Source organism: Eupeodes corollae, chromosome 1, assembly GCF_945859685.1.
Source record: "Eupeodes corollae chromosome 1, idEupCoro1.1, whole genome shotgun sequence".
NCBI lineage: Eukaryota > Metazoa > Arthropoda > Insecta > Diptera > Syrphidae > Eupeodes > Eupeodes corollae.
In genome coordinates this window covers 4,097,254-4,124,917 of record NC_079147.1, presented here as the reverse complement: position 1 = coordinate 4,124,917, position 27,664 = coordinate 4,097,254, and the positions used below count along the sequence as shown (strand labels likewise).

The following is a 27,664-nucleotide window of genomic DNA, read 5'->3' as shown; positions in this document are numbered from 1 at the left end:
GGTTTTGCTTTATGAACTGCGTTCTTAACATCCCCCCACAAATTTGCGATGAGGTTAAGGTCGGCGGATTGAGCGGGCCACTCAATAACGGATAACTTCTTCTGTACAAACCATGATTATGGAAGGGTTCTGTTTTGCTAACTGGACAATTTTTCTGTCAGTTCTTTCAGTAGTCATCCTTTTTGGGCCTCGCGTTCTCGGTTTATTTAGCCATTTTAAGGCGTTACTGATCATTTTTGCTGAGCAGCCTAGGAGGTCTTGAATTTTTTGGTAGGTTTTTCATTCCAAACGCAGTTTTTGAGTTTCTTCGGTTCAGTGTTTTGACCGCGCCATTGTAAGTACCATGTTAATATTTTTTGTAAGAATTTCCGTTATTTAAATAATCGACAATCTAATCAAATTTGACCAGCACTGCTGTTTTTATGAACATAACTGTACATTTAAACGATTGTTTGCATTTTGAATTTTTGTGTCTTTATCGAGCAGCTGATTGTGAACCTTCAAAATATGGCCACTTACGTTTTTAGGTGAAATTTTAACATTACGTCGAGGGGGAAATTTTAACTCATTTTGTAGTTACATTTGCCAATAAGAATGGCCAGGTTCAGGCGATATAAAGGACTTGAAAGTAACACAAGTTGCCAAAAAAAAAAATACCTTCCATTAAGGCAACGTACCCGTGGCATGATGGTTAGTGCGTTGGACTGTCATGCCAGCTGTCTTGGGTTCGATCCCTGCCTATGCCATTTAAAGTCTTTTCACGGGTACTACCTTTGACAAATTCTCCAAGAGTAACTCTTGTCATGAAAAAGTGCTTTCTCAAATTAGCCGTTCGGATTCGGCATATAAACTGTAGGTCCCCTCCATTCCTGACAACATTACTCGCACACAGGAATGGTTGAGAGTTGTAAGTCACAAGGCCCTAGTTCTCATCGGACTATTGCGCCATCCAATTTATTTATTTATTAAATGGAAAGTTGACTGGAATGTTAGTCAAGAAAAATCTCCCTAACTATCAAGTCAGCTAATGTCAAAATGACACTAAGGCATGTGTTTCATTCAACTGAAAGTTGAACTTTATTTCTCTATGATTTTTTTATTTTCTGACCGATTTTATTTAATGTTTTGTCGAAAAGGGTTCCTTGTGAAATTTGATAAGAAATAAGTAATATATTCTTACAATACAAAATACAAATGTTGATTGACATATAGCTTGCCTGAGGAATGTTTTGTAGACAATGTTATTTCTGGTAGTTTTTGTACGATGACCTGAAGGTAGAAGTTAGTAACGTAAAGTTCCGAGTTTAAAATGTATGACACTTGAAAAAGTAACTAGCTGCCTGGTTCAAAATTTGCGTTCAAAGAATGCAGTTGACTGCAAATTATGTTATTATGTTGTCGGAATTTGCCCAATGACTTGACTAGATAGTCACCTGCTTTTTGAATGCCACCATTCACTAAAAATTTGTTTATATTTACGAACTCAGCCTACTTATAAAACAAACTAAGTGGATTTCCTAAAATCACCAAACAAATTGCATATGAATGTATAAAAGTTATTATCATTTTAAATTAGGATTTCACTTTTGACTCACCCTTGGCTTCATTTAACTTAGGTATCATCTGCAGCTGATTAAACCGTTAACAATACAAAAAAAAGTTACAAGTTCCATTAATAAAACACACTCGACACACAATTTTTTGATTTCAACAAATTGTAATAATGTATGTATACTTTATTGTTTTTCTTCAAAACTCATAATATTTAATATTTTTAAATTTTTTTTACACATATACAATTATACATTTCTTAATAATCATAAATGATATTGAGTAACAATTACAAATCTTTATAAGACATAATAATATGTTGATCTTTTTTTATGTTTTTTATCCGAAAAAAAAGTTTAATATTTTTAATAAAGTTCTCAACAAGCGAGCTTTTCTTAAAATTTAGCTAGTTGAAAAGAATACTATTACTGCTCCCGCCCGCCGCCGTAATACTGCACTTGCAATAAACATTGGCAAGCAAATCAATACACACAATAATTAAAACAGAAATAACAAAGAAAAACAAAATACTTAAAAGAAGTTGGTGTTGTTTTTGTTGTTGTTGTGAACTGAAAATTAAAACAATTACATAATTTGGGGTACACTTTTTTTTAAATTTTATTTTATATTGCATACTACTTGGAATGCTTTTTTTTGAAGATAACAAGAGACAGGGATATAACAATTTTTTATTTGCTTATGTTTAACACAAAGAAATAAGGAAACATTTGTATTAATATTTTTTATCTTAAATTCTAGATTTATAAACGACAGCTCTACTGGCGGAATATCATACTCCACCCCATCCCACTCGACCGACGACCCTGACAGCCGCTTTGTTTGATGTTGGAGTTTTGGAATTCTCTTCGTGGTATACCTACTAAGGGATGATTAAAATAACTATTTATTGTATTGTCTTTGGATGCGTGACACGGAGGAAGAGAGAGAAATATTATGGAGGTGGATCATCCGCCGCTGTGCGCAAATAAGTATATATTTTAAACTATTTTCATTTTCATTTAGTCCTCGAAAAAAATTGCATTAACATGGCTTATTACACTGTAATTAAATTTATTCCGTTTGTTATAATTACACAATTATTATATTTATTTTTATTTATTTATGGTAGGATTTTGTTTAGAATAAAAAGTATGTATTGTTTTTCTTTTTAATTTACAGCAACTTTAACAAGAGGAGAATGGTTTGTAAAGTGGAGGGGCTTTGTGCTGACCTTAGTGACGAGAGTCTCTTGGGTAGAATTCCGCGAGGATGGAAGCTGGGATTCGCTTGAGCATTTCCTTGGGGAAGATACGAAGCAACTGCCAGCCAATGTCGAGCGATTCGAATACTGTGCGGTTTTCATAGTTACCCTGAAAAAATAAAAACAAAATAATAAAATGTTTGATTATTATTTGCATAAAATGCTCAATTGGTTTTAATTTACAAGAAACATATGGTTAGTTTTAACTAAAAACTGAAGATCTTGATACAATTGGGCATAGTCCAACAACTTGAAAAGAAAATATATCGACCACATAATTTGAGACGAATTTTAATGTGGCTTTCAATGAAGTTTCTGTTTATTTATCTATAAAGCTTACAAAGTAAGATAACAGACATCTTTTAAATTTGTGAGAGCCTGCCTATGACTTAACTTTAGATAACAATTCAATAAAAAATAAATAAAAAAGGAAAGAAAATAATATAAAATTAAATTAAATTAAATTAAAGAAAAAAGAAAAACAAATATTTATCGATAAAATAATCTTAATACTATTAGTTGGAACTCATTGTTAAATATATCTTAGTCCTCTATGCAGGTAGAATTTTTTACTGAAAAAAATAATAACTTTATTATAGTCATGTGCCCCTAAGAACTAAAACTTTCAGTCCAAATAGTAAACCGTAAACTCTCTCATTAAAAAAAGAGATTTATTCTTCAAACGATGGAAATTATTTCGCATGGACAGTTTTTATGTAAATTATTCCAAACTGCGAAACAAAATTATTCGGGAGATACGCAAGGCCAAAGTTCAAACATATTCAACACGTTTCAATGCCGCATTGGGAAGCAAAGAGTTGTGAAAGAATCTGAAAAACATAGGAATTGGTAAATTCGATAACAAATCTACAGATTTGCTTGACATAAATGCCCTAAACTTATCTTTCGTCTCAAGCACGACAGGCACCTCTCATTTTCCAAACCGGGTTAATTCATCGGAGGATAATTCTTTTCGACTTCTCTCGTTTCTCTCATTACCCCGGAGGATGTAGTTGAGCCCCTTCTATCGATAAAATCTAACGCTGTAGGACTCGATATGATGCACTCTAAGTTCTTAAAAATTGTTCTCCCTACCTTGCTACCATTCATCACACTCATTTTTAACTCAATTTTAAGAACACGTGAATTTCCTTCTCTATGGAAAAAAGCAAAGGTTATTCCTATACCAACTAATTCCAAAGGAGATGAGTTTAAACCTATATCTATATTGCCTTTCTTGTCGAAAGTTTTTGAGAGAATACTTCAAAAGCAAATAAACAAGTTTCTAACACGGTTTGACTTATATTGACCTCAATACAATCCGGCTCTCGAAAGAAAAATAGCTGCTTGACTGCCTTGTTAAGTGTTTCTGAGGATATCAGAAAAGCAGTTGATATGGACAACGTTACTTTTCTAATTCTTCTCGATTTCTCTAAGGCCTTCGATATGGTTAATCACAACATTCTTTGCTTTAAGCTCTCAAATTATTTAAATTTTTCCTCCTCTGCAGTAGATCTATTGTTTTCTTATTTAACAGAACGTGAACAGGCGGTTGAACATAATCAACAAAAATCGATCTCCTTACCTGTAGCAAATGGTGTTCCACAAGGGTCAATACTAGGCCCCTTGTACTTTTCAATGTATGTGAACGTGTTGTCTATTATTGTAAAAAATTATTCCATTCGCATGTATGCCGACAACACTCAGCTGTACCTAAGTTGTCCCTTAGGGATGATTGAACACTACGTTGCATGTGTTAATGAAGATTTAATAATAATCGATCAATGGTCAATAGAAAATTGCTTGCTGCTTGACCCGATAAAATCGAAATGCATCGTCATCGCTAGGAATAAGATTGATGTGTCATGTTTTCCTCAAGTTGCTCTCAAAGAAAGTGCCATCATGTATGTCGACAAAACTATAAACCCCGGTGTTTTATTCAATAAGACCCTACAAAATGCCGTAGCTTCAAGATTTTAAAAAACAGTATCAATGAAGTCATTTAATAGCATATTAAGTAGAATCTCTTGCAAATGTGAAACATGGTCGTACCTTCTTAATCCAAAGATGTATCGAATGATATTATTAAAGGCTATGTTTAGTTTATTTTTGCTGATGGAATCGCAGTTGTAAATAAATTTCGGATTCATGAGTGAGAAGTATAACTAGGGTCCTTGCTAGCATTAATCTGGTTTTTAAACGGAGTGATGTTTTGGGCGGTCAACAGCGTTTTAAGCGTGCCGTAAGTTTTACATATCAATTGGTTGATGTGATCATTCCAGATCAATGTTCTATTGAACATTACACATAGATTTTTACAGGAATTTATTCTAATGGGTTCTTGTTTAAAATTATGAAAGGTAAGTAAGTTAGATCTAATTCTTTTCTTAATATAACCAGACATTTGCATTTGCTTGCGTTGAGAAGTAACCTATTGCAAGACGCTCAGTAAGATATCTTTTCTAGTTCTTGATTCAGAAACGCAGTCTTCAATTAAACCCAAAGGACAGCTTTTGTAAATTTGAATGTCATCGGCATAAAAATGTTTTGATACTTCATTTATAATGAAACCGATTTCATTCACATATAATGAAAATAGAAGAGTGGATAAAATTGATCCTTGGGAAACTCCTTGTTGAATCGGAAGAAAACGGCTTACTTTCTATCATTAAAAAAGGAAGAAAACAGTTTAATAGCTTCTGAAGATATATTGAATTTGTGAGGTAGTTTATTCAGAAGTATCGAGTGATTCACCATGTCGAATGCTTTTGAAAAGCCTAAAAGGACTAAAAAAGTTACTTTGTCAATATCGATTTTAGTCCTTATGTCTTCGATTATTTTAGTTAGTGCCGTAATACAGCTATGATGCGAACGAAAACCCGATTGAACATCGACTAAAAGGTTGTTGCGACTGATAAAGCTGCTTAATTGTTTTTGCATTATCCTTTCACTTACTTTAGATAGGAAAGGAAGTATTGAAATTGGTCTAAATTCATTACAAAGCGAGATTTTGGGGATATGAATTACTTTTGCTTTTACATTGATGCGGGAAAATGGTAATGGTAAGGTTTGCATTTATTACATGTGTAAAGTAGGTAGGGTAGAAGCAATGGAAGAATAGCTTTAATTAAAACTCGATTCAAATCATCAGCACCAGTGGCATTGGACTTTATACTTATGCAACTTTCAACTATGTCTAAGGCGTTCACACAATCGAAACTGAACCAAGCGTCTGTAGAAGTTGGTGGTATCGTATTGAGAGATACATGATCTCTTGGAGTTACTAAAGGTGTAGAAGCAAATTTTGCTGTTAAGCTCATATATATTTATTGCAGCTGGAAAATTATTTCTTTGTTTACCTATTCTAAGCTGGCGGGGGTTGTTCCATAGTTTGTTTGTACTTTTTTTATTTCGTAGTGATTTGTACAACTCGACTTATAAGTTCTTTAATCCTTCTAGTAAACCATTGTTTATTTTCGCCAATCCTAGTTTGGATTTTCAATGGAAAGATTTGATTAAATTAAATACTAAGAATTGTGTTTAAGAACTCAACTTGGTCATCTGGTGACGGCATTAGGAAAATGCCATTCCATATTATGTTTATATCATTGAACTACAAATTAAAATGTTATCTTTAAAATAAAGTTCATTTGTACAAAAATTCGTTCTTATCAAGTGAAGAACTGGCACCACTGATAATTAAACTTTATTTATTGAATAATTAAAAAAAAGCATTGTTTTATAAGCTCAAATAAACATGATTTCTATCCTACATAATAGATAAAAGCGGAAATACAATTATTTTCATGTCATTGAATCAAGTAAAACTGCGTTCATATTTCTTCAAATCACATTTCTGATTTCACGGAATATAATAAGATGCATTTACCGACATGTCAACGAGAGAATAACTACATTTCGTAATTAGCGGTGTTTCCACGCACAAACATAAAACAAATAGGAAGAATTAATTAAATCGTTTATCAGAATTGTGTTTATTTTTTTTAAGTTGGAATGAATTGTGACTGATTGTATATTAAATTAATTTGTCAGTATACGCAAATAATTGACAGAGGGAGTGTCTATTCAAGATAATGATGATTCATAATCAACCTAATTTTATATATTGTCAGTTAATTACGTAACTCTGACATCGAAGAAAATAATAATTAACATGAGTCTAAAATAAAAGACATGATATTGAATTCAAAACCAATTGCAAATCAATTCTGTTCGTTTCTTGATTTTATTGTTTTTGATTTAGAAGTTTTGATAGAATGACGTTCTGACTACTTATAATCTTTCCTGTTAAGAAAATTCTTATAATCTAAATTCTGATTCACAACCTATACAAATTAGGTTCAGATCGGAATTACTTTAATTCTAAAAAAACATAGTTTAAAGTTTATTAAAATAATTTAATGGAAAAAATGTACTTTACTCACGTTGAAGGTTAAAGAGTTGACTTTGCAATTTCGATAAATGACATAAATTATTATGCATAATTTTATACCATCAAACGACATGTGAGGGAGCAGCTTTTATATAAACATACATTTTCAAAACGAGAACAGACAAATGTTTTAAAAATATTCCTGGGAGTAGTCAATTGAACTCTTAAATAATTTTTGTTTAAAAAAACTAAATCAAATATTTTAAAAACCACATCGAAAACGAACAAAGACTTGGAAACCGTACTCGATGGATTATGTAGAAATATATTTTATTACATTAGATAGTTAAATGTCCTACAACATTACCCGCGTTTTGTTGGAAAATCGATCAATAGTACAATAGGATTTTACACGAATAACAAAAACAATAACCGCAGTATCAATACTACACATAAAAGTTATAGTAGAATCTTACTACGGATGGGTTTTTGGCATTTATACGAGTCATGAATGGATCTTAGGTGATTTCGTTCTCAAATGTTGGTACGATTGATATTGCATTTGTATCTCGATGGATGTGTTCGTTGAGTAGTTGTGCATTTGAAATCATATGTTTTCTATTGGGGGGAAAAAATCAATCTATTACTGTTGGTATTATTTCTTAGTGAAAATGGACTAACTGGGCTTATTTTGCAAGGCAAAACAATAGAAAAGATAATTAAGTTTTGCTATGTTTCCACCAAAGGTTTATCTCAGTTTAGAAGAAATGTTTGGTGTTTCCACTGCACAAGAAGATTTAAAAATGATTAATGATTCCACTGAACAAGAAGATTTAAAAATGATAAACTATGACAGCACTTTCTAAAATGCAAATGGTGTTTCGATGTTTTCGATGCATATTTTTTTTTTAATTTGATTAAACAAAAAAAATTGCCAATGAATTCGGCTATTTTTTATAAAACAAAACATAAGTAATCTCTCTTAATTGTTGTTAAATAAATAAAACAATTGTAGTTTTGAAATTGCAAAAAAGGAATTTATAATGATATTATAAACAATAAATTTGCCAGACGGTTGTCGTTCTATATACATAATGTATATACGAGTATCGTACATTCAATATTAAAATTTGTTGTAACTATTGAAACTTTGGGGCGTAGGAACATTGGTATATTCGACAAGCAACGATATTTGTATCGGTCTTGCACAAAGCACTAATCCAAATTAGTTTTGGAAACAAAAAATATTTTTGAAGCCAAGTTATTTTCCCTGTGGATAAAATGAAGTCTTCACTTCCTTCCCTTGGACCAAATTGGGTTTATTACTGCAGCTGATTTACAAAAATATCAGACATTGGACAAACATTTTGATATTATTGTTTTATCTTCGACGGCAACAAATTATAGCACAAAAAGTGACAATAACAATAAACATCGCAAAATAGGTAGCATGTAACCATACATTTTTTGCTAATATTCAAAATTTCTCATAGAGAAAAACCAAGTTTAATAACATTTTCAAGCTATTGAACAAGCATTATCTTTCGTTAAGTTCATTTTGACATTTAAGTCATAGTATAATATACTCAACGAACTTATAGAGCGTTTTTCTTTTTTAGTTCAGAGCAGAGCTCGAACTGTCAAAAAATAATTGTGTTTCCTTTTGAGCTCTGATCGCTCAAAGCTTCAAATTCGTGTTTCTCAGAATGAAATAACAGAGTAAACGGAGTAAAATGCTGAACACAAATAATTTGATATTTAAAAGCAGGTATACTCAAAAAAACATCGTCAAAACAATAAAAATGACGGAAGAGGCTAGTCGCTTTAGTGCAGAAGGAAAGATAATTAGAAAAAACTAATTGCATATAGCATTTTTATGAATCAATTTGTATATCAGGACTCAGGAGTCAAACGGACCAACTCTATGACTGTTTTATTAATTAATTTGATTAAAGAACATTTTTAACGCCTTCAAACAGACGACATTTGAGATCATGACAGTTTAGTGCTCAAGTTGTTTCATAATTAAATCAGAGAGCTCTGAACATACTCTGATCAGAACTCTACTCTGCTCGCTCAGACTCTGCTCTGAACTAAAAAAGAAGAACGCCAATACTGAAAACGATTGAACGAGACGATAGTGATAAAGTTACGTAAAGCAAATTATTGACGATATCGTTTATGAAAATTACGGAATGACTCCCCTAGACTATTGCGGATCGTTTTTTTGAAAATTTTTCACTGTACTATATATGGAATACTCAAAAAATACGACTATTGTAATAAACCAAATGACTGTACTCCCTTTTTACAGGAACAAACTCAGACTTTTTTGACACACTCTTAACGGAAGAGCGAATGAAGTATGGAACTATAAAATGTATAATATTTAATAACCAAGTTAGTAGATAATAACTACCTATTTATCGTATAACCTTGGAATTTTGCAAGAAGGTAAGTGGTGAAACAATGAAAGAAAGAAATCGAAACATTACGGTTTTTAATTAAGGTGGCGTGTTATACAAATTAAAATAACCACTTTTCTAAATCTCATAGCTAGGTTCCCGAAATCGAGTGAAATGGAATCGAAATCTAAATTTAAAACCGAGTGAAATTGTTTTTTTAGGGTTCTATCATTTGGTCGATTTCATAACTTCGAATACTTTTCGAAATCAATTCAAATGAAATGAGAGAAGCTGCTATGTATATCTATGTATGTCAATAATTTAATAATTGTGTTGATTATCATAATTTGTATAATTTCGTATGTTTTTTTTTGTTTTGTAAAATAATATTTTATAAATCAGCCCTATCATGAATTCCATCGAAATCGGAAAATTTTACGAATCCCGAAAAATTGTATCATGAAATCCGTTCGTAGTGGAAAATCTCATACAATTTTACATTACGAACGTATTTCACGATACAGGGGGGTCATTCCGTAAAACGATAATCGTTAGACGATATCCTTTAGACGATAGTCTCACTTCACGTAAGACGATAATCGTCAAAGTGATATCGTCAAAACGATAGCATTTGCACGATAGCTAAGTAGGTATCGTCTGCTATTAATTTGCATTGATAACTAAGCAAATTGAAGTAAAAAAGTTTCGGTGTAGTTTAGTTTTGTTACAAAATGAAAATAAAAACTCAAAAAATACAATGAATTCGGTAACAAAGAAAATTAATAGATGAATGTGACTTTCTATCTATTCTAACCCCTATGTAAGCATTTTTTTTATATACTTATTTAAACTTTGGGGTGGAGGAACAGTGGTTTATTAGACAGGCAACGATTTTAGTATCGCTCTTGCACAAAGCACTAGTCCAAAGAAGTTTTGGAAACAACAAATATTTTTGAAGCCAAGTTATGTTCTCTGTGGATAAAATTGGGATTATTACTGCAGCTGATTTAGAAAAATATCGGGCATTGAACAATATTTTTGAAATTATAGTTTATTCTTCTACGGCAAAAAATTAAAACACAAAAAGTGACAATAACAATAAACATCACAAAAAATGTTGGCATGTTTTTAACAATACATATTTCGCAAATTTTCAAAATTTCCCATAGAGAAAACCCAAATTTAATAACATTTTGAAGTTATTGAACAAGCTTATCTTTCGTTGAGTTCATTTTGACATTTTGAATATACTCAACGAACCTTTACTGAAAACGATTGAACGAGACGAAAGTGATAAAGTTACGTGAAGCAAATTATTGACGATATCGTTAATGATAATCGTTTTGACGATTATCGTTTTGAAAATTACGGAATGACTACCCAGTTCTTCGGGATTCGTAAAAATATCCGATTACGATGGAATTCATGATAGGGCTGAATATTAGTGTTTCTTTATTTGCATTAAGTTGATGAACATGGCAGCTATCGTAACTACAGGTTTATAAATTAATATACATAGTTTGGGAAAGACTCAAAATAAACGAATTTGATCTTTGTAATGTGATAGTGAAATTGATAACTCATTGAGGGTAACTCTGCCTAATTCAAATCACACCACATTCAAAAATTAAATCAAAATCAATTTATATTTTGAATTAAATTAAAATTCATATTCCGAGTGAAAGTGAAATGTAGAACTTAGCTTTTAGACAATTGTCATTAAATTGCAAGTATCGTTAAAAGTAATATCTGTTATTTTGATGAATTGCATCGATATCACACTTTCAACGAAAATAAATATTAAACCTGTGGTGAAATCGGCTAAGGTGATAAATAACTATCACATTTTTGATAGTCAAATTGACTATCTCCGAGCTTTTCGTCTGTGAAAGATGATTCAACTCAATTCAATTCGATTGAACAATTTCACCTTAGAATTGTCACAATTCTTTGTTGCTATAGTTAAATTTTAAAATGATTCCTATACAAAATCTGAATAAAAGTATTAAATTGGCTGTGTTTTTATAACATTCTCACTTTTCATTTGTTGTTTTGAATGTCGTAAGCTTTGTCGGTCACAAGAATGTTTTAACGAAAAAATGTAACTACGAAAATGTTCCACTCGTTTGTGCCTTGTTTCCCAGCACAATAAACAAAACTAAAGCAAATTTGTTGGTTTGCACATCTTTCTATACGTACGTTTTTTTAAATTGTGAATTTAAAACTGTAAATTCTAATATTTAGACAATAATGCAATGGTGTTACTTTAAAAACCAAAGTCGAAACTAAACCAGTGATTGGCTACAAATTGTTCATACCAATTAAAAAAATGAATCAATTAGTTATATGAAAAATAGGCCGATTTTGTCTTCGTCTTCTGATGGCATAGATAGCCGCACCGATTAAAAAGATTATTAGTAAACAACCGGACACAACAGCACAGATAAGAGCAGTTTGTATCATTTTCAAACTGAACTACGACAAATCAAATTTAAACTAAATTTTGCATTTCCACTCTTACTAACTTACTAAGAAACTATTAAGAATCATATAAGAAAACAGATAAGATAAAATATAAAACATGATGTTTCAATTAAACATTTTAGATTGTAAACATGGAAAGAGTTTAAACAATAGTCTTGTGCGTTTGTATCTCAAGTTCACAAAGAACAACTTCACAATTTCTAACGAATGACTACTTCCATACAACAATTTGGTTTTAAGCTCATTTCAAAAAAAGATTTTTGCCGAAAAGGAAACACGTGAGAATAACAACGTATAGAATGTATTGATTATGTTTTTTTTGTTCATATCAAAAAATAGTAGAAAATAATCGGAAATACTTATGAACGAATTACAGCAGAATTATATTTTTTACTAAATCGAAATTATATTTTTTGTTAATCGAACTTTTTATCAACAAAAATAATTTTGAGATTAACTACTGGAATGTTCGAAAACTTTTGATTACAAAACATGACAGAACCTTAAAAATATTTAAAAATATACTAAAAATCGATTAATCATAATAATAAAATGGCAGTTGTATGCAATATTTTTGCAATGCAGTGTTTTCCTTGCTTCCAGATGGGAAAAGTTCTGCAGGTTTGAAAATATTCGGCAAGAACTAAAACGTTTAAAAATAAACAACCTACTTGTTATTTGAAATTTAAGCTTTATCTCAATACTTAAATGGTTAAATGAAAAATACAACAGAACTCATATCTAATAAAAAACAATTTTTTAATGCTTAATCGTATTAGGGCAGATATACATTAGGGTGGGCTGAAAAAAACTATTTGTGTGTATTTGATTCGCAATACCTCACAAAAGTTGTTAATTACCTATCTGAGTAAATGTCTGAAAAAGATTTCTAAATAAAAAAATATCTTCCGTTAATAACTAATTCACTATTATCAAAACGCAATAGGTCCTAATGTTGAATTTAGCGTATGAGAAATCCAAAAAAATTTAAATCAGTAGTTTTCAACATTAACTGACCGCGCAAATCGTGTAAAACATGGTATTTTTACAACTAATTACTTAAATTTGAACAAAACTAGTAATGGTAAGTACCGCTTATTTCCATCTCCCACTGAAGCTGCGGTTTGAACAGTTCATATGATCGTATTCTAAAGTAATCATAGAATGTAAAATATCATGTTAAACCGGTTTCCGCCCGGACAAATTTACTTTACGCTGTTTACTGTCCGTTATCTGTCCTTCAAGATTTTGGTATCATTAATGACACACACTTCCCAAGTTATTGACAAAAATAAAATACGCAGAGGAAAAACTGAAAGCATACATTTTTTGCAGTGTCAATCGATTGAGAAAGCATTAAATGGATTGTACTTTTATGGGAGAAAAGATGAAACAATAGTAATAAAAGAAATTAATTTAAAACGCTTTCGAAAAGCTGAGAAAGAAGACCATTATTCTCTCATTCAGGAACCTGTATAAAATATATTGGTCATGTTTCTCCCACTTCATGACTCTCCAAAGACATAGCTTCTTCTACAGTTGTCTAAGCAAGGGATTTCCCTTGAAGAACTTGATGTGGATTGCCCCAAACCTATTATAGAAAGAAGAAAAGTCCTGAGCAAGGATCAAATGTACCTACTTGACATTTCTGTTGCTATCAATACAGGTACTATTTCAGAAGATTTGGCAGCCCGTGATCCTGGCCCTTTCACATTCAAGGTGGTTGACTACGGCTAATCGTATACTTCGACTTTATGTAATAATGGAAATACCCTCTGAAGAGGTTAAGCAGTTAATACATATTATTTTAAAGTGCTATAGGCATCTGTGGTTCAAAATTAAACCAGCAAACAGTTTACAGATGGTCCGAAAATTGTTTTTGAAACCATCAGAACATCACCGTATCTATCTCAAAACTTGCTGCAAGTCATTGATCCTGCGATTGAGCGGAACGCATTTTTCATGATGATTTGTTTGATTTGACATGATTTGTTTGGACACATGTAAACTTTCTCCTCCTCCCCTTTTAAGTAGGATCACGTATAAAGAAACTAAACAACTAATACACTCTGGAACAGAAACTGTTATAGTAGAATTTTTGTAAAGTTCTCGAAAGCTATTATCGGAATTGTGTACATATTAGCCTCATAATTGATTTGACCTGATTTTTATTTCACTTTGAAATCACAATATTTTTATTTCTGACAAAGCCACTTACCAGATCACATTTTAAATTCAAGATCTTCTTAGTAATACATATGCACAACCGGACCTTTCTTTCGATTACAGCGATATACACAATAAAATATTATAAGAAATAGAATAATAAATAAAATACCAAAAAATATGTACATCAATGCATCTTCCGTCATTTTTTTTGTACGAATATAATTATTTTCTATTCTTTCTTGGAAATATTTTCTTTAGCGCAGTTTATGAGGCATAACGACGACGCGACGTCAGGAAGGCTACTAACCATTTGTCAAATAAGATTAAGTTTCTCCAAAGATAAGATAAAAAGGTAGTCGAAGATTAGAGGTGCTAATAGCTGTATAATGTAATTTTGGGAACTTGCTTTCCAACTAACAACGTGATAATAAATATGTATCGAACTTTTCTGTGTGATTGTTGCGGGTTGTCGTGTAGTGGCAACAATCAATTAGTGCATGGGACTACATCACTGTGATAGCGTAACGCAATTAAAAAAGGTAATCTTTTTTTTTTTGAACATTCAATCCGTCAAAATGATTTTTTGGGAACTTATATAAGTTTTCCCTGTGAAACACTTGAATCATTTTTAATCTCGCATAGGAACATAAATTCACATTTTGTATCTCAATTCTTAGATTCTTTTCAGCTTATTATTAATCTTAAACCTAAACAGACTAAAAAAATAAGGAAAACATAAACTTACCTGGGAAATAAAGTTCTTTTCGAATTTGCTTAAGAATTCCAAATACAGCAAATCATCAGGAGTAAGAGCTTCCTCACCGACGACAGCCTTCATGGCCTGCACATCCTTACCGATAGCGTAACAAGCATACAACTGATTCGATACATCAGAGTGATCCTTCCTGGTCATGCCCTCACCAATGGCAGACTTCATCAAACGCGACAACGATGGCAACACATTCACTGGAGGGTAGATCTGTCTGTTGTGCAATTGACGATCGACGTAGATCTGTCCTTCGGTAATATATCCGGTCAAATCAGGAATTGGATGGGTAATATCATCGTTTGGCATAGTAAGAATGGGGATTTGGGTGATTGATCCGTTACGACCTTCAACACGTCCGGCACGCTCGTAGATGGTGGCCAAATCTGTGTACATGTAACCGGGGAAACCACGACGACCGGGCACTTCTTCACGGGCAGCAGATACCTCACGCAAAGCTTCGGCATACGATGACATATCGGTAAGGATGACCAAGACGTGCTTCTCGCACTGGTAAGCCAAGAATTCGGCTGCGGTAAGAGCCAAACGTGGGGTAATGATACGTTCAATTGTTGGATCGTTGGCCAAGTTCAAGAACAAGCACACGTTCTCCATGGAACCGTTCTCCTCGAAGTCCTGCTTGAAGAAACGAGCGGTTTCCATGTTGACACCCATAGCAGCAAACACAATAGCAAAGTTATCCTCATGGTCATCGAGCACTGACTTGCCAGGAGTCTTAACCAAACCGGCTTGACGACAGATCTGAGCAGCAATTTCGTTGTGAGGCAAACCAGCAGCAGAGAAGATGGGAATCTTTTGACCACGAGCAATGGAGTTCATCACATCAATAGCAGAAATACCAGTTTGGATCATTTCCTCGGGGTAAATACGAGACCATGGGTTGATGGGTTGACCTTGGATGTCAAGGAAATCTTCTGCCAAAATTGGGGGTCCCTTGTCGATGGGCTTACCGGAGCCGTTAAACACACGTCCCAACATGTCTTCGGACACAGGTGTACGCAAAATGTCACCAGTGAATTCACAGAGAGTGTTCTTGGCGTCAATACCTGAGGTACCCTCGAAAACTTGGACGACGGCCTTAGAGCCGCTCACTTCAAGCACCTGTCCTGAACGAACGGTTCCATCATTCAGACGGAGTTGCACAATTTCGGCAAACTTGGGGAATTTCACCTCATCCAAGATTACCAAAGGTCCGTTTACACCGGACACAGTTTTGTAGGCTGAAAATAAACAAAAAGAAAAATGGTTAATCGGGAATTGTCAATATTTTAGTTTTAAACATTAACTTTTGGCAACTTATGAAGTTACAGCTTCTGATCTTTATATTTTGTTATTTTCAGTGTTAATATATAGAATGAATATGTAGTTGTATCGCGAACAATTGAATTTCTGTAAGATCTTTTTTCTATGTTCGGCTAAAACTACAAAAGTAACTATATTTGCGATTTTATTAATACGCATAATTTTTAGCAGGGAAATAAACGATTTCAATGGCGTGCAGATTAGTAAACCAACTATTAGGCAACCATAATTCAAGCATTCGATTGCGTGATGTAGTTGTATTTTTTAATATTGTCTTCAATAGTTAAGTGTGGATATTATAAGCAAATATACGAGTTGTATCATAACAAATCTGCATTCAATTGGAAGCTCACGGGATGGTATAAATTCTTAAATAAAGTTTAATTAAAAAGAATTAATAAAACAATAAAATCTTCTCTGCCGTAATGTGTGAACATCTAAGGCCCATCGTAAACAACCTGATAGGTCCTTATCAGTGTGGTTTTAGACCAGAAAAGTCCACAGTTGATCAAATATTCACATTACGGCAGATCCTGGATAAAACCCAAAAAACCAAATCGACACCCACCATCTTTTCACCGATTTCAAGGCCGCATATGACAGCATCTACAGGGACGAGCTGTATAGAGCCATGTCTAGCTTTGGCATCCCTGCCAAACTAGTCCGTTTGTGCAGGATTACCATGGAGAATTCACGCTGCTCCATAAAGGTTGGAAACAACTTAACAGAACCTTTCGAATGATGCGCTGTCATGTGATTTTTTTAACATCGTGCTTGAAAGAATAGTGCCGAGCTCACACGTCAACACTAGAGGCACTATCTTTCAAAAGTCTGTCCAATTACTAGCATTTGCTGATGACATTGACATAATCGGAAGAACTCAGCGTGATGTCAATGGGGCTTTTGTGAGTATTGAGGCAGAGGCGGCAAAAATGGGTTTAACGGTTAATGAGGGCAAAACAAAGTACATGCTGTCGTCAAGAAAGGACATGCAACACTGACGTCTTCGTCAATACGTCACCATCGACAGACGTAACTTTGAGGTAGTCAAGGACTTCGTCTACCTTGGCTCCGCACGCAGAATAACTCTTGCTAACCGCTATTTCTTTGAACTAAGAAAGCAATTGAGTGGTAAAGTCCTCTCTCGAGGGACCAAAGTGTTGCTAAATAAGACCCTTATTATCCCCGTCCTGTGACTATGACAAAATCGGATGAAAGCACCTTGGGTCGCTTTGAGAGAAAAGTTCTTCGTGTGATCTACGGTCACGTATGCATCGAAGGGGAGTGGAGGAGACGATGGAACGACGAGCTGTACAGCGACGGAGACTTAGCCAGAAGGGTAAAAGTCCAACGGCTAAGATGGCAGGGTCACGTAGAGCGCATGGAAACCAACAACAATCGAAAAAACACATGTTTCAATATTTCCACAGAATTTCCCCTCAAAAAATACCATCTCCAATTTGTTTAAGTACATAACGATATTTGCAACAATTTGAGGCATACCACATTTTTGCAAATAGGGAAAATTGTTTTAAAATGAAGTCTTTTGATTATATTGGAAACAAGTACTTGTTTTATAAACCTGCAAATTCGGATTAAGCTTATGCCAACTGTCTTAAAAAATACGCATTACTATGCACACTTTGTATTGCTATGTCATGTCTTATTTGAAAGGGCCACAGTAAGCCAGCTGCTGCAATCGGAAAAGCCAACACACTTAGAGAACAGTTAGCCTGTTGCAATACCACAGGAATCTAAACATTTTCCAACTCATAAAACCATTTGGTTAAGCAATAAAGCGTTTATGATTATTATAGAAGTCTCTCAATTGGAGTCTATGTTTTTGAATCAAAATTAGTTTTTTTGACTTGCAGGTTGAGGTGTTGGTCTACCTATGGTTCGATTACCTTTTTTTATGATGATTTAGCATAACTTTACCACAAGCTAGAGGTTTACCGATGTTTGAATTTTTAGCAAATATAGTTGCTTTATTTTTTGCAAGTGGGTTTTTGTAGGGATTAATTAGCGTAATTAGCAAAAACAAATGGTTTTTTAATTCCCGCTCTGGCATATAAAAAAACTAGGTGGCGCAAAAGTTTATAAAGAACCAGGACTTAGTGACTTAAAACTCTCAACCATTTATGTGTGCTGGCAATATCAGAGATGTAGGGGACCTAGGGACCGAAGACTAATCCTAAAGACTAATTTGGGAAACATTTTTTATGACTAGAATTATACTTCGAGAATTTTTTAATTCGCAAGAAAACCGTGAAAACAAATTGTAAGGTGACACTGGCAGGGATTTAACCCAAAAACATTCTATAAATTGAAGCCCCGGAAAATCGGGAGTAGGTAAGGAACAGTTGATCAAACATTTTGTAAAGCAACATACTCAAAAACAAACTTTACTCCAGTTCTTTATAAAAAAAGAAATGTATGCAGTTAAAAGTTCAGGTGGGGAAGACTATTTAAATAATATACAAATCTATTTGTTTATTATTTTTGTGAACTTGTTTCACAGAAATATAAAAATACTATTGGCACATGATCCTTGAAGACCGTTTATTAGTTTTTCAAACTATTTTTTCAAAATACATATATATTTTGTTTTAAGAAAGCCATTAATTTGGAATGAAACGTGTGTGCGTTAAGTTAACATTAACCGTATACATATTATTTTACACTTACAGTCAATCTTCTTCATAACGACCTTCCTTATAACGTTATTCTCGCACCCACTCATGGTTCAGATTTATTTAAAGGCAATAAAGTTGAAATTTTTCCCACCGACAACAACGTCAACACTCCAACCAATGGATCAAAATTTAAAAGTTTACTATCGTCACCGATTCTTAAAGAGAGTTTTTGAAGCTATGGATCAGGCACGAGAATAGGCTTGGTGCGTCGATGTTAAAACAAGTACAATTCGTAATTGTTTTAACAAAGCTGGGTTTGTTACTTTTGATGATTGGTCCGATGAAGACTTAGTTCCATTGTCAACAATTAGATCATAATAATCGAGAACAACAGCAACTTTAACAGAGTTTTACCAAGTGATGATTATTCTCTTATATTTGGCGATTATGTTGCAGTGGATGCAAATGTTGCTACCATGGAGATTCCTTAAGAGGAAACAATTTTGAATGTTATTACATCTGAGGATGAGGAATGGGACTCGTCAGATGAAAATTCTGAAATCGAATTTATTCGAAAAAAAACCAACGATAATGCTACGAGAGCTGCATTTTACAATATTCGAAGTTTCAAGATTTTAATAATAAAACAAAAATAAAAACTGTTCATCGAAAATTGATATGTTTTTAATTAAAAAATAAAAAGACAAACATTTCTTTAAAATGAGTTTTTTTTGTATACTTTTTTTTTTGAAAATATAAGTGTTAAAAAAATGTCTATATATCGAATTTTTTATAAAACTTCTTCATAACGAAGCAATTTTTTGTTCCCTTGAAGGTTCGTTATAAAGAAGTTTGACTGTATTTCAAACGTCTCAAAGATTATGAAATATTATATACCAAATCGTTCATACTGCACTCAAATGTGCTATAAAAATAAGTTGACAGTATTGCAGTACCTAGTAAAAGTATGTGAAGGAAAGTCTTGAAAGGTACTAACATTCATTTTTCTTCTTTTACTAGCACACGTTACTAATCATTGACTCCATCTTACTATCAATTTTACTATTTAAGATGAAGCAGACCCATTTGGTATTTATGTTGGGCCCCCGACATTAAAACATATTCTGTCCAAACGCCAGATTACATTTTGTCTTTGTTTATGTGAATTATTATTATTTTTTGGTTGCTTATTTTAACCAACTCCAATTGTTTATAAACGCTTATGGCTCAAAATCACCAAGGTTGCAAATTTTAAAATTGATTTTATGACAAAAAAAATTGCAAGCTATAATGATGACTTAGTTAACATTGTTGCAAAATTTGTATATAAATAGACTTTGACAGGGCACACAGAATGCTATACATTTTTATTTAATATTGCTTACTACTAAATACCTTACAGAAACCATCAATTTGTGACCGTTTCTTCTAAGTTTGATGAAATCAACAAAAGAAAATAATTTAAGATTTGATTAATAACATGGTTATATTGTATCTATATTAAATAAACAATAATAAAAACAATACATACAAAATCTTCTACAAGGAAAATACGTCAAATCATGTCCGGGAACGTTCCCAAAATGACCGTTCACGTAATGACGATTTCAAATAAGAGCGCCCTTTGATTATACAGCGGCCATCCTAAATGCGATCTGACTGTCAATAGGAACATATTTGAGGTTTCTTTATAATTTCGAGTCGTAAAAAAGAATTTCATCAATAATTAAATGTAATAAATACGTTCACAAATTGATATACTATTGATGTACGCTTTACGAATAATGCACAGAAAGGTACTTAACATTTAGATATAATTTATTTGACAAAAAATACTCTGAAAACTGGCTTTGTTATTGTTCTCTTCTTTGAATGACGTTTGACACCGAATTGCTGCATTAACTTAAATTATTTTTGACCAATTATCGATATGTTCACTGAAATGACTTGGACGGTATCGGATAAACTATTTTTGCATTTTTATAGCTAAAAATAAATAATCTTTTAGTATCCTTTCTATAAGTAGATTTTGTATAAAAAATACGGTGTATTAAGTAAAGACGAGGTTTAAATAGGTTGTATTTTTCAATTATATTTTTGACTTTGATTTTCTACACAAAAAACAGGTTAGTTTTAGTATTTTAATAATTTTTTATTCTCAATTAAGTCAAGATTTAAGATATTAAATTGCTAGAAAAGCCAATTCTTCTGATCAAGGAAGAGTGTAAAGTGTTAGAAATAGTTAAATTACATTTGATTTGGGTAAAATAAAAATAGTAGTAATAGCAATTAGTAGGCTGGCCAAAAAAGACCCAAAAATAAGCTCCACAGAGATACAACGCCAACTCTCGGTTGCATTCGATGTCCCGATAGGGCCACGCACAATCAGAAGAAGATTGGTAGGAGTTGGGTTGCATGGTCCTGTTTCTCGGAAGAAACCATTAGTAACCGCTACGCAACGTAGTCTTAGAATAGAGTTCGCAAGATCATACATCTGGACAACAAACGAATGGAAGTGCAGTGTGGAGTGACGAAACTAAAATAAATAGGATCCGCCAAGATTATGCACGTTATGTCCGAAGGCCAAAAGGAACAGCGTTTCATTTTAAATACTTTTTGCCAATAATTAAGCATGAAGGCGGCTCGCTTAACGTTTGGAGTTGTTTCTCGTGTTGTGGAGTTGGCCCAATCCATCGAATCGATGTACCGCTGACAGCCGTTAAATACATTGATATACTTAAGGAACGATTAGTGGATTGGGCCGATGAAAACATGCCAGTCATATGGAAGTTTCAGCAAGACAACGGCCCCAAGCACACTGCTGGAATTACGAAACAGTTCTTTAGGGACCAATTGATAACAGTTCTGGAATGGGCATCATTAAGTGTAGACCTAAATTCAATAGAGCACTTGGGATGTTAAAAGAGCTGTTGCTCTCAAAAATAACTCCAACAATGATGTTCTTTCGAAGGTATTAAAGATTATAATAATCTACTTGGAAGGCTGTTCCCGTAGAGCAGTGCAGGAGGCTTATTTCATCAATGCAACGAAATGTCGGGAAGTTTTGAAGCAAAAAAGTTTCGCAACAAGGTATTTTAAGATAAATATAAGGTAAATGATATTATAAAGTTATACTTTTTATAATATGATATGATTTTTCTCTTTGTTTCTAATTAGTTGTCCACCAATAAACGCTCTGTTTTTCGCAGAAACTGCCATATGAAATAAATGTTATGTTTGGGAAACATTGTTTTAAGTTTAAAAAATATATTTAGAAAAAAAAATATTTTTGCACAAAAAAAAATACAAATACTGCTTTAAAAGTGAATTCAATTTGTGTTTCTAATGAGTTGTCCACAGCTGTAGGACTCATTTTTGGACACTAGGTAGACCAGTTCCCATATACTTTTATCCACTTTTTGGTATTGAATCTATTCTGAAATAATAGGTATTTAATTTTTGATCTTTCAACTAAAATATAAGAATTGTTGGAAAAATATTTACAATATAACGGAAATATGATAGTTTTTTTTTCAAAATAAATTTGTGCCGTTCATTTTTTTAAGTATAAATGTTTATTTTTTTTTATAATAAGCGCACACTCAAGGGGATATATTACCCTTATTATGTAGACAAAGGAAAGGGAGAGAGGGGTTGAAAGGAGATGTCGGTGCACATTGGTTTTGAATTCCTGAATATTGCAATAGCTGTAAAAGACAGAGTGTGGCGAGGTATTCCACATTCGCGTAGTACGGCTAAAGAACGAATCTCTGTACTTGCAGTACGACCGAAGTTGGGCTCGAGGGTATACTGATGAGCATTCCTAGAAGCGCGAGTATTACGGTTGAACTGTTTAAGGGGAGGAATGCAGCTGGCTATTTCTCTAGAGCATAAACCATTAAAATAACGGTAAAAGAGGGTGAGACAAGAAACATTTCGACGATGTTCAAGTGACGTAAATGATCTTATGATGGTAATATCACCAATCAGTCTAAATGCTCTACGTTCAATACTGTCCAAGAGGCTTAAGTAAGTTGCAGGAGCACCAGCCAAGATATGGGAGTTATACTCGAGCTTTGGACGTATATAAGTCTTGTAAATAACAGCCAGATCAGAGGGGGAGAAAAACTTCTTGCATCGCCATAGAAAACCCAAACATCTTGCGGCATTTTTGGCGACATCGCGTATGTGATCGTTCCACAAAAGGTGGTTGGTGATACACATACCAAGAATATCCAGATGTTCAGTTTCCTCGATGCAAGTGCCATTTATGGATAATGGCAGGGGGGTTATATTTCGCTTTAACGATTGTACAATGCTGTTTAGGTCGGAATTTAATGAGCAGTTTCACATCCGAAGAAGACGGGTGTGAATCTGAAAACGAATATGAAAAGCTTAGAGTACTATCGTCAGCGAAACAATGTATTGGATTAGATGTTGCAGACAGGAGATCATTAATAAAAATGAGAAAGAGTGTTGGAGATAGAACAGAGCCCTGGGGCACACCAGCATTTATTTTGTGGTTTTCAGACTTGAATCCATCCAATACAACTTGTATTGAACGATTCGAAAGGTAATTACTAATCCAATGAAGGAGGGATTCATGCAAACCGAAAGCACGCATTTTCGATAAGAGAGCCTGATGCCAAACCCTATCAAATGCTTTTGAAATATCTAGTGCAATAATCTTACTTTCTCCAAAACTATGTAAAGATTTGTTCCACTGTTCGGTGAGATGAACCATGAGATCACCAGTGGACCTATTGCTACGAAAGCCATACTGTCGGTCATTAAGAAGCTTCCGTTCTTCAAGATATTTCTTGAGCTGATAATTAATCAGCGTTTCCATGACCTTGGAAAGAAGGGACGTAAGTGCAATCGGTCGATAATTAGACGGTGAGGAAGATTCGCCTTTTTTGGGAATAGGCTGGACAAATGCGGTTTTCCATCCGCTCGGAACGAAACCTGAGGAGTAGAACAGATGAAAAAGAAAAGAGATTTGCTTTCTCTAAAGAGCAAACAAATGGAGTGTCATTCGAAACGAGCGTAGGAACCGAGGAAGAGGAAGAATTCCTCATATTTTTTACAAATGACCAAAAACTTTTACTGGCTTTGGGACATTGCAGTATTTTTTGCCGTAATTTTTGGTCATGTAAAAATGTTGTCCCTCGAATATGGGCGTTGCAGGCTTTCCTGGCTTGCTTGAACTTATTTCGGTTTTCCTTAGTTGGATTGGCTTTAAAACAACGGAAACTTACCTTCTTAACCCTAATAACCTCTTTACAGCTCGCATCGAACCATGCGTTTTCCTTAGGTCTGATGCTTTTAACCCTATTCGGGATAAAAGTTCTCATTCCCAGGAGAATCAAACTTGTGATCATATCGGCGCTGGCGTCAACGTCACTATCGAGGAAGCATAGTGACCAGTTAAAGATCCTGAAGTAATTATTAAGACCGTCCCAGTTGGCTTTCTCGTATTGCCAAACGGTTCTCTTAGGAGCTCTATCTTTAACTGGAGAGTTTTTTCACGAGAAATTTGCTGATATGACACAATGGTCAGATGTACCTAGAGGAGATAGGACACTAATAGTGTACTTACCAGGGTCAGAGGTAAGAAACAAGTCAAGAGTGTTTTCTGCTCGACCTACCACGTCCGATATTCGAGTGGGCTCGTTGACCAGCTGAGTTAGGTGGTTTAACTCAGCGAAGATCTCAGCACACACTCCTTCTGGTGTTGACTGGCCCGAATGTTGAAGCCATGAAGAATTGTGTACATTGAAATCGCCCGTAACAACGATTTCAGTGCGAGGATAGGACGAAACAATTCTTTGGATTGAATCAGACAAAGCATCAAATTCACGAGAAGTTGATACTCTGTCTAGATTTGGGCTTCGATAAAGGAAGCAATAGTGAATGATTTGATTTATTGATTGGTTTTGATCAGAGAGTAATGTTAAAACTCTTAAATACGATTACAAAATAATAATTTTGAATTAAAATTAATTTAGAAAATCGGAGCATGTTGTATTTTACGCACAGAACACTTTTTTATACATATTTACATCACTATATCCTTCGTTTGCTAAAAGAATACATCTCTCTCTATAATGGGATTTCATCAGAATTCTCGTTTTCTTCGTTGCACCTGCTTAGACTAAATATTGTACCATTTTTGTATACATTGGTTGCTGGTTGCGTAAGGATAAAATGCTTTAGGTGCAGATTGGGTTTCTTACTACTTACTTGGTCAGTAAAATAAGGCGAAAAAAGGCTTTCAACCTTGCTGTTTATACCTCCCTTTTGGTGTCCTAATCATTGTTGAAAAAGTCTCATAGAATCTCGTGTCCGCGTCGTAAGTTATCAACAGCTTTTCTTTGGTTGTATCTCTTTCTATAGGTCCGATGATGTTAAAATCTTTACAAAAATGTTGAAGCATACAATTTGCTAAAATGTTTGTCCCAATCATCAAATTTAGATTCAAAGTTTGATCAACAAGTGATACAAGTGTAGTGTTTGTTGCTAAATGCTTTAACTCAAGATTTATCTAAAACGTGTTTACTTTTTCATCGTTTCATCTTTTGCAATGTTAAGAATACATGAGACTTTTAATTTATGCAGTTTTTCTATGTCACTGACCCATTTTTATGGGCTCTTATCTAATTGCAAGTTTGATGGTGCGTACGTTTACTGGGCCGATTTTAACACATCTTTATTCACCTTTAAAGTTTATTATTTAAGTAATTCTACTTCAGTTTTTGATTGACTATGTATATAAACAAAAACAAAACTGATTTTAGGTGTAAAATCGATAATTTTATAGGAAAAACTTGATAGTACCTAAATTATCTTGGGAATAAAAGAGTATCGTTAAGGAAAATAGCAGAATTTTGGAACTATCTCCTTGGGAGTGACGAAAACACATAACTACAAAATGTTGTGTATATAAAAAACATATTAAAATAATTAAACATTCAAAGTAGACGTCACCAAAATGAGTAAGCTTTACTAACATTCCTGTTTATGTAACATTTTGTATTGAATTTTGTATGGGTACCTTTACCTACCTTCTTCTACTTCAGTAATCAGCTCATTGCAACTAAAGTTAATTCAAAATTAGGGTTAAAGTATCAGTTACTAAAAAAAAAACACTAACAAGAAAACACTAAGGTACCTAGGAACTGTAATATTATTAATGCGTATTAAAATCATATTAGTTTATCTCTCGTATTTTGTCAATGAATAAAATTCAAAGCAATACATTTTTTTTAAACAATTATTCATTGCATGTAGTTAAATTAAAATGAGTTAAAAAATAAGAAAAACAACCAACTTAAGCAGATAAAAGAATAAAAAGCAATGAAATCGAAAAAGGGGGTCAGGTGGTGGGTGCAATACAAGTGTCACATGACCGCAAAAGTTGAAAACGAAAGTTTCCAGGCCCAAAAATCGATGTAAAATAATTAAAAATTGCAATTCAACTGCCGTTCAACATTTCTCAATGATAAATCAACATAATTAACAACAATTTTCAATGATTTCAGTTGTTTTTGATGAATTTAAGAAAAATAATAGATATAAATCGATCGATTAAGCCAACTGTCATGGCTGCCGTTCTTCGTAGTACTTTTCTTTCTTTCTGCAAATCTTCTCCGCCTATCGGTCCTCACTTGAGGGCGAATTATTTAAATTAATTGTTTAATTATTTGGACTTACTCAATCGTGGCTGCGAGATGAAATCCCGGGAAACAGCAAGGACGTGTTCCTTGTGGGCTTGTTGGGCGTTGAGACGAGACATTTTGGTTGGTTGGAGTTTTTCTTTTTATTCTTATTGGAATATGACTTTCAAGTTGTCCAACTCGTTCAAAACACAAACTGTAATAATTAGAATTTGATTAAGAATTAAATAATATGGAAGGTTATTTTTGTTGTTCAAGCAAAATGACAAAATGTATATTTTTGTGAAGACAAATTTATATTTTTTTTACCAGAAAAATAATTTTTCGCCAGTCAGCTGAGTAAAAGAAGACGAAGAACGATGAAGATTTTACACTGACTGAAAAATTTCAATGACATCTCACGTGCTGTCATGTGATCAATAAATTCCATACAAATTGTGATTTTTCGTTGAAACTTTCAATCCACAAGGCTAACAGCGGTTGCTGTGAGTGTGTTCAAAGAATGTAAGAGTGGATGTTTTGTTTTGATGGTTTTTTGTGTCAATTCAAACCAAAATTTACGTTGACTTCTCATAAGCACTTTTTTGTTTTTGAAGTTTATTTTCCATTGAAATATTTGGTATGTCTGCTTGCAAGTCGAGATAAATATACATTTTACAACTTAAGGCACAAGACGTTGTATATAAATATTTCTTGCTGATACCTAATAAAATTCAAACTTTAATGAAGACCCGATGAATTACTTAAATCCAGATGTATGACTAGTTTTGACATTATTCATTACTTTTTCTTCGAGAGGTTTGGAAAAGATATGAGATGTTTTTTAACACGAGAAGTTTCGATGGTTGTTGTCTAAAGTTTGATAATTAAACCAATTAACGCCAGAACAACGCTTCCAAGTAGTTGTGATGAATTTATTTAATAAGAGAACATTTATTTAAGAAAAAATTATTTAACAAAAAAACGCCTTTTGTAGTTTCGATACAAAAATTCAAATTCA

The 27,664-nt window shown here is 33.3% G+C and overlaps 1 protein-coding gene across 1 annotated transcript; it reads right to left on the bottom strand.

The window, feature by feature from the left end:
- Positions 1-1,695: 1,695 nt before the first annotated feature.
- Positions 1,696-27,127, bottom strand: LOC129953420 (V-type proton ATPase subunit B). The gene is made up of 4 exons (XM_056066640.1): positions 26,974-27,127; positions 26,702-26,860; positions 15,009-16,270; positions 1,696-2,921 (listed from the first exon to the last, which is right to left on the bottom strand). Exons 2-4 carry the CDS (start codon positions 26,781-26,783, stop codon positions 2,784-2,786), a joined length of 1,482 nt encoding a protein of 493 aa, XP_055922615.1. The 5' UTR covers positions 26,784-26,860; positions 26,974-27,127; the 3' UTR covers positions 1,696-2,783.
- Positions 27,128-27,664: the final 537 nt, after the last annotated feature.